The sequence below is a fragment of the Beta vulgaris genome, chromosome 3 (genome assembly GCF_026745355.1).
Source record: "Beta vulgaris subsp. vulgaris cultivar EL10 chromosome 3, EL10.2, whole genome shotgun sequence".
Classification (NCBI taxonomy): Eukaryota; Viridiplantae; Streptophyta; class Magnoliopsida; order Caryophyllales; family Amaranthaceae; genus Beta; species Beta vulgaris.
Genome location: NC_079204.1, coordinates 11,633,648 through 11,647,654, shown reverse-complemented (window position 1 = coordinate 11,647,654; position 14,007 = coordinate 11,633,648). Strand labels below are relative to the sequence as shown.

General features: G+C 34.2%; 1 protein-coding gene across 1 annotated transcript; it reads left to right on the top strand.

Annotated features, from left to right (window-relative positions):
- The first annotated feature begins 2,332 nt into the window (after positions 1–2,332).
- LOC104888681 (uncharacterized) lies at positions 2,333–12,905 on the top strand. Its single transcript, XM_010673713.4, has 9 exons — positions 2,333–2,671; positions 5,986–6,119; positions 6,702–6,825; positions 6,936–7,031; positions 9,759–9,846; positions 11,037–11,118; positions 11,241–11,304; positions 11,394–11,483; positions 12,337–12,905. Exons 3-9 carry the CDS (start codon positions 6,715–6,717, stop codon positions 12,382–12,384), a joined length of 579 nt encoding a protein of 192 aa, XP_010672015.1. The 5' UTR covers positions 2,333–2,671; positions 5,986–6,119; positions 6,702–6,714; the 3' UTR covers positions 12,385–12,905.
- The last annotated feature ends 1,102 nt before the right edge of the window (positions 12,906–14,007 follow it).

Below are 14,007 nucleotides of genomic sequence, written 5' to 3'. Positions count from 1 at the left end.
AATTTTCCTCTCTCTAAAATTCAGAGAGTTGTATTCTCTCAAAATCTCTTGTTATATTCTTTGAAGCATGTCAATGCAATATTCAATGTTCTTCTATTGAATTTCATAGAGTTAGATGAACAATTTCATCATATAGGCAATTTGGAATGCTCTTGTTCAGCAATGCATCAGGGCATTCTTGTGGCTCGTCTGCCATGATAGAGTACTTGCAACTTAACATAGATTTCGAAGTCGAATGACAGATGACCTGAAGTATTTTTTTTAAAGTGGCGGAATCAGTACGGGGACATGGAACATATGTTTCCCCACTTTTAAAAAATAACTAGTTATTAGACCCGGGCTATACCCCGGGTAAGAAAAAATTTCATTTATTAATATTGTATTTTGATATGATAACACTAAATACAACTTGGACTAGTGGTTAAAACTTTAGTACATGAACTTGAGGTCACGGGATCAAAACCTATACTATGCAATTTCTATTTTTTTTTATTGTACATGGATTACATGAACTAAAACTCCTTAGGGAGAGCGCCACGTGGCCCCGTTCCTGGTTTTTTTTTTTTGAAAGAAAGAAAAGGGATTTCATTAATATTTCGCCAAACGGCACTTACAAGTCATTTCTGAAAAACACAAAATTCTAATAGAAATACATATCACCCTATAAATGTAAACATCGCAGATTTGACTTAATTTTGCCTTAATAAAAATCTTCATCTGAAACAATGCAATCTGTGAGTTCGCTCTTGTTCGGCATACGATCTGCAGATGTGGAAATTTTGGGATGAACGTACTCCAATAGTCTTCCATAATTTTACAGAAGTTGTGAAATCCTAATTCTTCAGGTTGAATCTCGAACTTAAACCAATGAGAATAATTTCTCATACCTAAAAACAAAAGAGCCATACTCACAACTCCCATAGGGGAGAAGGAGATTTCCAAAACATAAACTAAAAACCCCATAAAAGGGTTTGAGAAAATCTAAAGAGATATTAATTTATTGAACAAACAAGAAATGAACTAAAAACTGAAAAAAAAGGGAAAAAGGGGCTTACCATGGATGAAAACATCCATGGCAGCCCCCTAATTGATGAAGAAGGGGTAAGGGAGGCTAGGGTTTTAGAGCCCGTTCCTGGTTTATGCACGCCTTTTAATAGGTTAGTACTAGCAATTTATGCACGCGATGCGTGCCTCACTTTTTTATATTATAATTTATAACTTTTTTTGGGCATAAACAAAGGTAAAATTTGAACATTGGACATGTTTTTTGGGCTAGCTAATTTTGTTGATTAAGCTTATATCACTTAACCAAACCGTTTTTATTATTTATTTTATTATACTTTCTTTAAGATCTTTAAAATTAAAATTGATGAGCGATAAAAGAATGTTACGCAGATTTGTTAAGGATTTCTTATATTTTTATCAACAAAGTATTTTGTTTAAATTAAATAATTTCACTTTGTTAATTGATTGTATCTTCCTTTTTGATTTACTACTTGATTGTGTGTTGATTGATCAAATATTTGATTGATATAATTTTCTTTGTTAATTTTTTATGCTATATTTGAGATTGATTATATCTTTCATCTTTTTTTGTTAGAGTAGTTGATTTACTAAGGGGTAATTAAGTAAATTTATTGAGGAGCGATCTTCTGTAGTTGATCATTAGACAAAGTAATTTTTTTATTACCTTTAGTGACGATCACGAACTCTTTAAGTAAATGTTTTTTTTGGTAGAGTTTCAGTTCACCTTTAATTTTGGCGCGTCGACGATCTTATGTAGTTATATACAAATGGACATGTTTTTTTTAATCTAAAATTATTTTGATAGTGATCTAAATTATAAGGTTCTTTGTAGATGTTATTATCTTTTTAAATTAAAAGTGAATGATTTTTAACTGTACAATACCGTCACTGTAAAATTTGGTCGATGATTTAATAATTTTCTTTTCAGAGACTTTAGTATAATTCTTTAACAATTATAAATGTTAATAAACCATATTGTTTGAACTTTGTAAATATGAAATATTATGTTATCACGATATGTTGGCAATTATGCTAAACTTTTTTTGGTTGAAGATTCTAATTGATTTCGTGAATTGATTGTGTCAATCTAGTTTTTGAAGTTATTAATGGTATTGTTTGACCTACTCATATAGCAAGTTTCCATTGATTCTCATTTTTCAATTTTTTATATAAAGAAAAATATTATTTAAATTAAAAGGGTATTTTAGTCACTTCAAAAGAGGACACCATACCTCCTCCTTTGGCTTATAATACTCAGAGATAGATTTCTAAAAAAAAAAAAAAAAAAAAGCACGTTGGGAAGACGCGTGAAGGTGAGGAAGATAAAAAGATTTTGAAAAAAAAAACACGCTGAAAGGAAGAGAGAGACTGTGGAAGACAGAAACTGAAAAACAAAGCCCTTAACTCGACGGCAGACTGGCGGAGGAACGACAACGGTCAACCGCACATTCGCATTCGCCGGAGCCGACGACGACAAGCGGTAAAGAAGAGGAACGAAGTTACGAACTTCGAACGAAGGAGTCACGAGAGTAGACGAAGCCACGAAGCGACGCCGCCACCCTGCCACCCCCACCGCCCACGTCCATTTGTCATCGCCGACCTCCCGAGACGCCCAACACTCACTGATTGTCACTTCAATCAGTCAGTAAGTTTTCTAAACCCTAAGTTTTAGTTTTAGTTTTTTTTTTTTTAAGGTAATATTTACATTGTTTGGTTGTGAATTATGATACTTGTGAAATTTGAATTTATGATTGTGGATTTATGGTTGTTGATTGATTTGTTGTTGGTTTGGAATTGGTCATGAACTCATGATTTAGGAAATTGTTAGTTTGCAATTTCGAATTTGTAATTAGGAAATTGTGAATATGAGTTGATTTATAATTGAAATATTGAATAGTTTGGTTTGATTACTTTGATATGTTATTGATTAATGTTTATCAATTTAATAGGAAATGTCAAGTGATTTACATTCACCTAATTCTAATAAGTCCAAGGCTAAGGGAAAACAACCCGATCTTCAACAATTTATCTTTAAAAGAATGAAATCCCAAGCAACTTCTTCACTCACTCATAGTGAAATACCTCAAAATGAATCTCCTTCATTTAGCTCTCCCCAAACTCATGATGTTGATATGAATGTTGGTGGTTCAAATACTAGTAATGTACCATTATAGGAGGAAGAAGAATTAGTATATGATGTTGAATTACTTCTTCATGATCCGGGAAAAATAATGAACATAATGAGTTATCCCTCAAATCAAAGAAATGTGGTGAGGAGAGCTTATATTTTTAAAAAACCGTGTCAACCAAAAACTCATGCCTTTCCTCAAAGATCGGTGTCTGGTTTACGCTGTTTTAGTGTTAATTTTGAATGTAAAATATTAAGTTTATGCATGAAATTGGGGTTGATTAGGTGACTAGAGATTGTTTGTGGAAACTTTAAATATAATATATTTGTTGGGGTATTTAAGTAAATTCCAAAGGGCATATCATTGCTCCCCTTGGCTTATATAATAGAGATATATTTGTATTATTGTATAGGTATCTATTGCAATATTTTCTCATTTGGTAACAAAAATTATCCAATTAAACTGCATTGCCATTTATTAAGTCTATCTAAATCCATCATTAGATATCCATCAACTTAGTACATTGATTCTTTTTACCAAACTCCGCTACCTTTATAGAAGTAATCATTTTCTTAGTGGTTATTTGGTCATAAGTAGGAAGTATAACCTCCTAGGAAATCCTAATGTCCATGAAAATATATTTTTTAGGAAATGCCAAAATTTATTTGGTTGGATACGGGAACTTCTAATTTTCATGGGAATTTTCACTTATCTAGGATGGGGGTAGGTAATTTTTTTATGAGGTAAGTTATTTCCTCTATTTTGTAGGAAGTTAATTCCCATGGGAATTTGTACTTCTTACATTATTGTTAACAAACAAATGCACATGAATATACGTTCTAGTTCCTAGAAAATACAACTTCCCATTAATTTATATGGCAACCAAACAATGTCTTAAAACGTAGCCCAAATCTTATGGTGCAACTTGCAATAGAGCTTTTGTTTAGATATAACCTAGGTTTTCTTTCATACTTTTTCAAAATATATAAGGAACATATTACTAATACTAATACAAGTATACAACATCATTGAAGTCAATCCTTTTAATCACTAAGGCAGTTTGGTGAATCCACCTAAACCCTATTCTTCTAAATTGAAATCCGAAGTGAACTAAATAAAATGAGTGGTTTCAATAAAAATACATAAGAAAAAGTTGAAAAAAATAAACCATTGAAATGGGATGTACCGGAGCAGCGAGCGGCCATTCTTTTCTCTTGTTCACTAGTAAACATAGTTGTTTTGTCTATTCAAGCCGATCTTTAACAGTGGCGGAACTAATGTGGGGCATGGGAGTGGACGTGCGCCCGAAATAATTTTTTTTTGAAGTTTTTTCGTTTAAAAAAAAATCAAACGTTTACTCCACTGTACTGTACTACCGTTTGGCAGGAAAAATAAAAATCACAAAAAAATGAAGCCTTGTTCTTTTGAACTTGTTTTGGCTAAACTGAAATGCGCTAAATTGAACTTAGCTGAACTAAACTGAATTGTATTAACATAATATTATCAATATTTATTATTATAATTATTGATAATAATTAATAAATATTAACATAATATTATCAATACTTATTATTATTATTTTTTCGGATTTTTCACCATATACCCTCGATGTTTTCAAAATTCACCGTATACCCCTTAATTTCTTGATAATTCACCATGTCCCCTTAATGATTAAAGATTATCAATTCTTTAACGACTTTTTCACCAGGTACCCCAATAATTTCACAAAATGCACCAAGTACCCTCGGTGTTTTGGAAATGCACCACATGCCCTTTGTCATTTGCATAAAATGCATCAAATACCCTTAATGACTAACGGTATTAAGTTTCCGTTAACTTTATTTATCATTTTGCCATTATTAACCCTAACCCTAATCTAACCCCTAAACCCTAACCCTAACCCTAACCCTAAACCCTCAACCCTAAAACCTAAACATTAATCATAACTCCTTAACCTTCCCCCACCACCCTAGCAGCCCCTCTCTTCCCCCACCCCCGCCCGCAACCCACCCTCTCACAACTCCCCTACCCTCCTGCATCTTCCCCACCCCCGTTGACCCTCCCGTAGCTCCCCCACCCTCGTGGAATCCCCCACCCTTGTCGAATCCCTCTTTCCCCCGACCCATTAGCAATACTCACAACACAGTTCACGAATTCGGATATTAGAGATATCCATGAATCTCGAAAAATGGGTGGGTAGAGGTGTAGTCCATGAAAATGGGAAGAAAAAATTGAAACTTTGTGGGTTTTTTTCTTCGGTTATTTTGATGATCCATAAACTAAGATTGTTGGTAATTCAAGATTAGGGGTTTGGGAAGGAGAGAGAAAAAGAATTGAATGTTTTACAGAGGAAAATGCCATGGGAGTGGAGAGAGAGAGCGGAATTGAGGGGCGAGAATTCGACGGGGTGGGGGAGGGAGGGGGGATTCGACAAGGGTGGGGGAGAGGTGCACGAGGGTCGATGGTGGGGTGCTGAGGTTGGGAGAGGGGGCTGCTGAGGGTGGTGGGGGTGGGGAAATTGACATGGGAGGGGGGATGCGTGGGGGAGGGGGAGGGGAGGGGAGGGGGAGGGGGAGGGGAGGTGGTTGGGTGGTGGGGTTAGAGTTTGAAGTTAGAGGGTTAAGGTTAGGTTAGGGTTTGAAGTTATGGGGTTAGTTTTAGGGCAGGGTTAGAAGTTAGGGTTTAGTTAGTTAATTAGGGCTTAATAAGGGATAATTAGGGTACATTAGACAAAATTGCACTAAACTGAACTTATTTTAGCTGAATTGAACTGAACCGGCCTAAAACATCCTAAATTTCTAAATCTCTCACAAAATTTTATGTGTTGCAGTGAAAGACTGACGAAGAGAGAATACTCACGCAGCCACCGAGCCACGGCCCACTCGCTGCCCATCGCCCACACACCCGGCGACCACCGCTAATTTATTGTATATTTAAAATTCTCCCTCCGCGGCGCGGCGTCAGGTATTAAAAGAATTTAATTCTTTTTACATTATTAATTTCCTATATTGTATATTTAAAATTCTATATGGTTGATGTTAATTGTGAAATTCATGTAATTGTGTGAATTTGCGAATTTGTGATTGATGTACTTCGTTGTTAAGTTCTAAAATTGAAATAAGAGTATGAAATTAGGTGTTGGTTAATTTATCAAATTAATTATATGATGGTAATTGAAATGAAATTATAAAATCAGATATTGTTAATTAATTTATACGATGATTTAGTTTCTTTATTAGTTTTCTAGTGTATTTATATGATGATGGTAATTTACTGGTTGATTTTCATATAGATAATTCATGTGTTATTGTGTGTTGAACAATGAAGACTCATGAAATGCACTTGTAATATTTATTTATTAGTTATGTAAGTTTTTTCTTAGTTTATTTTTAATATTGAATATCTTTTATCCTTGTTGTGCACCCCCAAATTTGAAATCTTGGCTCCGCCACTGGTTTTATACACCGTGTTCGAGTCTGCTAAGCCCTCCTTAAACCTTCCTTCATCAAGCTCGTTTTGTGCACCTAATTCTCTCTCTTTCTCAAGATAAACAGCAGAAATGTTCTTCCTGAGTCAATTAGAGCACAGATTGAGGTTACCACCACACTTGCTTAATCTCCCTTTAGAAGATTCCATTAAGGGTCAGCTTCAATCTATCTTCTTAGACAAGGTATAAGTATAACGCTTCTATTTCTTCTTCTTTTCCTTCTATCTTTTACTCTCATAAATGATAAATTCACTCTCTTTTCAATTGATTTTGAATTTATATTGGTCATGAAGGTGATTGCGAAATTGGGTCTTTGTGTATCAATTTATGATATTAAATCAATTAATGGCGGCTTTGTCTTGCCTGTTGAAGGTGCTCCCACTTACACGGTTCGTCTTTTTTTTTCTTTTATTTGTTCCAGCTTTCATTGATTACTGCGATGTTTGCATTTCATGTTGAGTAATTTGCAATAAGTTGATGATTTTGTTGCCGTATAAGAAGAAATTGTTGTTGTTGTTGTTAATCTCATCAACACCCGATTTTGGTAACTAAATTACTCGACCCCAATTGTCACTAATTTGTGCTATAATGTAGTGAGTTTTCTTCTTTTTTAAAATATAATTATGATTCCATACAATAGATTTGTGACTATTACTTATGTAATTATGTGATTATATCCTGGTGGAAGTCATTAGCTTTTTGTTTGAGGTAGTGAACTGGGGTTTCTCTGTATAATATGATGTTCCTCTGTCAATTGGTTGATGTGCTAAAGTTATCATGTGTCTGGTGAAATGTAGGGATCCACTTCTCTCAAGTTCAAGCCTTTTCGCTCGAGTTTTTTTTTTTCAATTATTTTGACTGTAATTTGATCTCTCTTTTGTACTTGGGATATGAGAAGTATAAAGATTTATCTCCGGTTACCTCTTCGACAAGTTACTAAGAGTGTGCTTGATGGTGTGATGTAAATGCACCTTTCTGATTCAAGTGTTAGATTTGAGGTTGTGCTAGAGAGGTATTTGGAGACGTGGAGTTCTATTTATGACAGGATGCTTAAATGTAGGTTGGAATCTGGAATGTGTTGAAATTGTTGATTTCAGATCTGTACATAGGTAGGTTCATGTAATGCATGAGAAGAAAGTAGTTGCTTAATGTAATGCATGAGAAAGTTTTAGTTGCTTGGAATGTTATGATGACAGGGTGCACAGGAGCACATGACTGCTAGTATGTCCTTAAGCTTTCAGCTTCTGAGTTCCTTATTGTCTTCTTGGTCATTCCCCACAAATGGTTCATCCGTTCTATATTTGTACCTTGTCTTTTTTCTTCCTTTTTAAGGGATAAGCTTTTTCTTACTTGTATTTTATATTAATTTTTAGCAATTAGTATTTGATAGGGTGGGGGGGGGGGGGGTTGGTTGGTATAACATTGTTCTTCCTCTTGACATAAGTACATATGTTCCCTTTGTTCTCTTGTTAGCTAGAGAAGGCTATCTTCTTTTGTCTACTCCCTTTTATCATTTCTTTGATTCTTTCTATAACTTAAATTAGGTCTTTGATCCGCATCTATAGAGGCATTGGTAGATATAGAGTACTGTTCTTTGATCAGCTTTTACAGAGGAATTGATAGATGTACAACTTATCAGGATAAATAAATGTGATCTCTTTGTTCTCTTCGTAGCTGGAGAAGGCTGTCTCCTTTCCTATTCCCTTTTATCGTTTCTTTCTCTCATAGAACTTAGATTAGATCTTTGATCCGCGTATATAAAAGTGACTGGATTCAATGATTTTTTTTGCAAAGGGTATATGAGTTGAACTTGCAATTTACAAAACTAAACAATTATATTAAGAATAATGGTTTTGCCTAGAATAGGTTCATTGGTAAGCATTTTAGACTGAAAAAAGCAAACCCATTCTAATTGAATCTTGTACTGAATGATGAGAAATAGTTTTTTAAGATAACTATTCAGAATAATACCATGCATATCTGAAATTTGGCAAACCTTGGCCGCATGAAATCAATTTGGGTAGTGGTTTTTGTGGTTATTTGAAACTGCTTTCTTTGTCTCTGTCCAGTTCATTCCTTTACTTAGCTGTCCATCTTAGTTTTTGTTTTGTCTATATTGCTATCATTGTTGTAAAATAAAGAAAATGTGCTTGTGTTCTCCAAAGATTTCTTACATGGACTAAGAAAAAGGGTTTAATAAGGGTGAAAAGGAGTAGAAAGTTGCTTTTTACATAAACAACATTAGAGTTTATATTTACCCCTTTTCTTTAACATTTGGCGATGTGGACACCTATATATGGCTCATGACTAGCTGCAACATGATAGTTGATCACATGATCCTCACTTTTCGTGATGGAAGGTGGATGTGGTGCCTGGATCTCGAATTTGTAGATCCACACTCTTTTATGCTGATATATATTTGCCAACTTTTGGCCAGGAGTAGTAGTTGTGAAAATAAAGCAGTATTCAGATTAGATGTACACACAACAGGACCCCATTCCCTAATATACACACATGCGCGATGACGCGAAGAGCACCAGAGAGATGAAGGAACAGAGTAGAGAGCTTAATATAAAAGGACATTTCAGGTTTTCTCTTGATACCGCTTCCCGATCTCTCTGTTCTTTGAAGTACGGTTATTTTAACCTATTATGGAAAGCTACTTGATTCTATTTGTAAAAATTATTATTGTTATGTGATCTAGACCAGATTTCTATACCATTCTTGTGACTGTTTCTTGGTTTTACATAGAGAAATGTTAGTATAACTCTTCTAATGATGCTCAAAAACTCTGATCTATTAATTGCTTGATTGGCATTGGGGTGAATTGGCTTCAAATATAGTTTAATTTTTTTTTGCCATCGTTTTAATTACACTCAGATAAAAATGAGTCTTCTTGTTTGATCCCTTGATCTATGTTACGGAAGTTACCCCCCCTTGGCTGTAAGCTCATCTAATTCCTGTTTCTTTGTTTGAGACCAATAATGTTGTTACTGTTGCTGCTTCATTTATATTTATATATTTTTTTGTTTAGATTCATGTACTAATATTAGCCCGAATGAAGCACTAATATGTTGTTTTTACTTCCTTGGACAATGCAACATTATTATATACAGGTGGTTTTTCGTATGATCATGTTCCGGCCTTATGTTGGTGAAGTTATTGCGGCAAAACTTAAAGATTCAAACTCTAAGGGATTACAGTGTATGCATTGTTTGCTTGACTCTTCATTATCTTACATGTGAGCTTATGGCACTACATCATTAAGTTCTCTGCAGTCTTGCATCGCCATTTCCTTCTCTATATACTTGTATGTTAAATTCTTCAAATATAGAAGCATAAAGCGAAAAGTTCCCTTGCATCACACTTGGAATTATTAGTTTAGTTGTGTTTTTTAATCATATGCATGATTATTTTCTGTTTGTTGGGTCGATTTCATCGATCTTGTTAATTAGTAATCAACAGCTATTTATAATGGTAGGGACACATAATTTCGCCAGGGGAAGGGGGAGGGGAAAGGCTCAATGAGGGAAGACCGGACGATTGCATTATTGTTAATATTTGATGGATTTGAGATTTTTTTGTGTGGAGCACCGAGTATAATTTCCTAGAATCTTGTTTCAACAAGGTTTTGTGTTGCAAGTTCACTCTGAATTTGAAAAATCTATTATCAAGTAGAGTAAAATAAGATGAAGGGTAAATAGCTCTTGACCTAATTATGCTATGAAGTAGCGCTTGACCCACTTATGCAATTAATTGGCTCTTGACCTAGCTAAGGTGCAAGAGCTTTTTCTTTCATAGAATCCCTAACTGAAGACTGGACCCTTTTTTTCTTCATCTGGAAGTGTGAGATTTGTATTGAGAATTATTTAATCAGACTTTTGGGCTGCCAAGTTTTCTTACTTTTCCTCGCTTTCTTTCTATTCTCTTGTTTTGCTTTTGGAGCCTTTTTCCCGTGGGCTGCTATTGAGTGAATAACACAAGATCCTATCATGTCTTGTAAACTGAATATTACCGTTCAATCACATCACCCGAAAATATCGTGGATTAGGTGACATGAAACTCATGTCAACTTTAAATTTCTCGATATATCTGGCACTTAACACCTTATGTGCTTCCTTCCATGCATCATGATGCACCATGGAGAAGCCTAGAGGTCTAGGATCAAAAATGCTGGATGGATAGTAGTATTTACAATAGAATCAACCTTGCTTACACTTGGCAATTGGCTTAATGGTACTATTTGAGAACTGTCTTGCTGGCTACTAAGTAGTAAGTACAATTTTTGTGCTTGCTATTGGGTCAAACCTTTTAGTTATATAATTTCTTAGTCGTACATCTTTTGTACCATGGACTAATTGTATCTTGATTGATGTTGTACCTATGTTAAACAGTGTCTCTTGGATTTTTTGACGATGTATACGTACCTTTCTATGCTTTGCCTGTTCCATCACATTCTGAGCCTGGTGATAATCCGTAAGATCTATCATCTACATTTGTCTCTATTCACATTTCTAGTTCAAAGAAACTAAGAAATTAGTCTTATGAAGTTTTCCCCATTAGTGACATAACGATTTCTTTTTTCTGGGGAACTGCAGCAAGCAAGTGAAATGGGTGTGGAGGTTTAATGATGAAGACTATCCTATTGATGAAGAAAGTGAGGTCAGAAAGCCTTTCCTATTTCTGTTGTTGTTCACGTCACTATTATTGTCATTGGTAATAGGTTGGTTAGTTTGTTTTCTCATCTGCAGATACGGTTTCGAGTTACTCGTGTTGATTATCCTCCAATTCCTTTAGAACAAGAGGAAGGTTCAAAGCCCTTTGCTCCGATGCTTGTTACTGTGAGTTCTCTCTCGTCTGACTTCATATAAGCATTATTCTTTTCACCTTACAAATATAAGTTCAGTTAAAATCAAATAAAGTAATATTTAACTTTAGTTTAGTTCAGCTATAAGAGCCAATAAGCTCATGTAAGGTCTATCAAAGCTCTAATTTACAACTAAAAATAAGAAGAAAATTAGTGACCAAGAACGCTAAACTCAGATAAGGGTTTTTAGATGAAAGTAACAAAGACATAGCGCTGTAATAGGTTTTTCCCTAGAAATGAGAAGTAAAGAGAAGGGAAAAAAAAAGATAATCTCAGTCAGAACATTTTATACTCGCGTCGTATTTTTTTTCACCCCTCTTTTACCTTTGTGGTCACAGTTTTCTAAATCTTACCATAAATAACCACCAATATATAAGGAAAAACATGGTCATGTATGACCTTGCTAGATTCGTGCTGATGTGTACTTTTCATAATTTTTACTAATGTATAACCAGAGATATTCATGGTCAAAGTTGTGCATTGGAGATCTCGCAAACAAAAAAGATAACGAAGGGAGTAGTGCTATAAGATCTATCTAGACACTTTATCACTCTTCGTTTTAGATAAACTCTATTTGTATAAACTTTAGTCAGTTTGATAAGAGATAGGATGATCGTGAATTCCACGTCTAGTTAAGTTACATAAATGCCCCCCCAGACTAGTAAGAAAAAAATGTAGCTAACTAATATTTAACCAAGTAGCCACTCTTTTCTTTTACTCGTTTGTATTGCTGTTATGCACGTTCATTATCTTTAAGTTGGCCAAACTGCTGTATAAGATATTATATTGTGCTAGAGATCACTTAACCCTTTGTGTTCTTGTGTTAGGGATCACTTGACTCTGATGGTTTAGGTCCCATTGCATGGTGGGTATGATTAGCGGCTGCTGGAGTTAGGAGCAGATATACCATGGAGTGGGTAGGGGTGCGTTCCTGAAAATTTTGTTTAGCCATTAATTATAGAACTTTAATTGTCAAAAATATGCATATAAACTATAGCACAGTGGTTGAGTACATACTATGTTCTGAAGTCTGAACAAGAGACTATAGGTTTAGATCTTGGTCCCTCCCATCTTTTTTTTGTCCAAAATCCGTCACTAATGGAAATTGATGTGGTTGTTGACGGGTATAATTCGTTGGTTGAAGCTGATCACGAGAAACAGGTCGCAACCATGTCGGCTAGTGTTTGACGTCTCTCTAACAGTTAACATAGTAGAAATCCATGGCCAAGCTGCCTAACTTGGTTCTTGGTGCAATGCGTAACTTGGTTACTTGTTAGTTGTTACTACTAGCTTTTTTTCTGGGGTCATGTAATGACAATCTATGTATCTTCCTTGTATTATACTCCTTTTTTGCCAGGGAAGTTTCCTTTTGTTGAGAGACATAACTTTGAATCAATTTTTGCCCCATCGGCTATCATTATTGTTCCGCTTTTTTAATCTACAACAATATAAGATGCATTTTTTTATTTAAAAGAAAAATGATGCAACCTCATATACTACATTTGATTTTAAATGTATCAGGTTTGGGCTTTATTTGCTGATGTACCATTAAAACTATTATATCTATAGTCATCTATTATTAAATGTTATGTAAAGCTGATATTTTGAAAAACAAAAATATCGTATCTATTAGTAACATTATGAAAATAGTTAAATTTATTAAGAAATTTGTTGATAGCTACCTAATTTATGTCACTATTTTTGCTAAAAAAAACTAGACACAATGTTATGCCGATCTTTGTAAAATGAAAAAGATCTATCTATCTATTGGGTTTTATTAAGCGCTACTATTTTTTTGGAAAAAAATCAAACAGAGAATTTTGTTTAAAGAGTTCTCAAAGAACAATTGAAAAGATGAGAGTGGAAGATTATTTGTGTTTTTTGACAATAAATAATGATATTTTATAAAAGATTATGGACTAATGTCACTAATCGATAGTAATTTCAATAAAAAAAAACTTTTCTGAGCAATTTTTCTCAAAATGTAATAATTTCAATAATAAGCGACACCTACTAATAATTTTCCAGTTTACCACAGGGCTATGTAGTTTTTAGACATCTTTCTTTTTATACACCGTGTGTAGTAGAGTTAGAAATATCTCTATTATACCATATTTCATACTATTTCCATTTCGTTTTAAATGCAACAAATAATTTTTTTTATATCTCACAAATAATACTCATTTGTTGCATTTAAAACCAAATGCAGGAAGTACTTCATATCCATGCATAAAACTTTACAAATTGAAACGTTTCAAAAACATACCTTTATATTATTGAAAAAACGTATGGTATACTTGATAACTAGGAGTGGTTTTCGGCTTATGATCTAGATGCATATGACTTATCTAATTTACATAAATAATTCGTTTTGATTTCATATTGTAATTATAGGATTAATAGAATTATAACATGGGTGTCTGTGTTTGACAATCGATAACCACAATCGAGAGTCTAGAGTCTAGAATATAAGCCAGTTGGTGCATTGAATGAGCACG

Bases quoted from the DNA above. Each gene is read 5' to 3' on its own strand.
- LOC104888681 (XM_010673713.4), top strand. From the start codon at position 6,715: ATGTTCTTCCTGAGTCAATTAGAGCACAGATTGAGGTTACCACCACAC. The intron at 11,119-11,240 runs GTAAGATCTATC...GGGGAACTGCAG, and splicing joins TCTGAGCCTGGTGATAATCC to CAAGCAAGTGAAATGGGTGT. The intron at 11,484-12,336 runs GTGAGTTCTCTC...TTCTTGTGTTAG, and splicing joins TTGCTCCGATGCTTGTTACT to GGATCACTTGACTCTGATGG.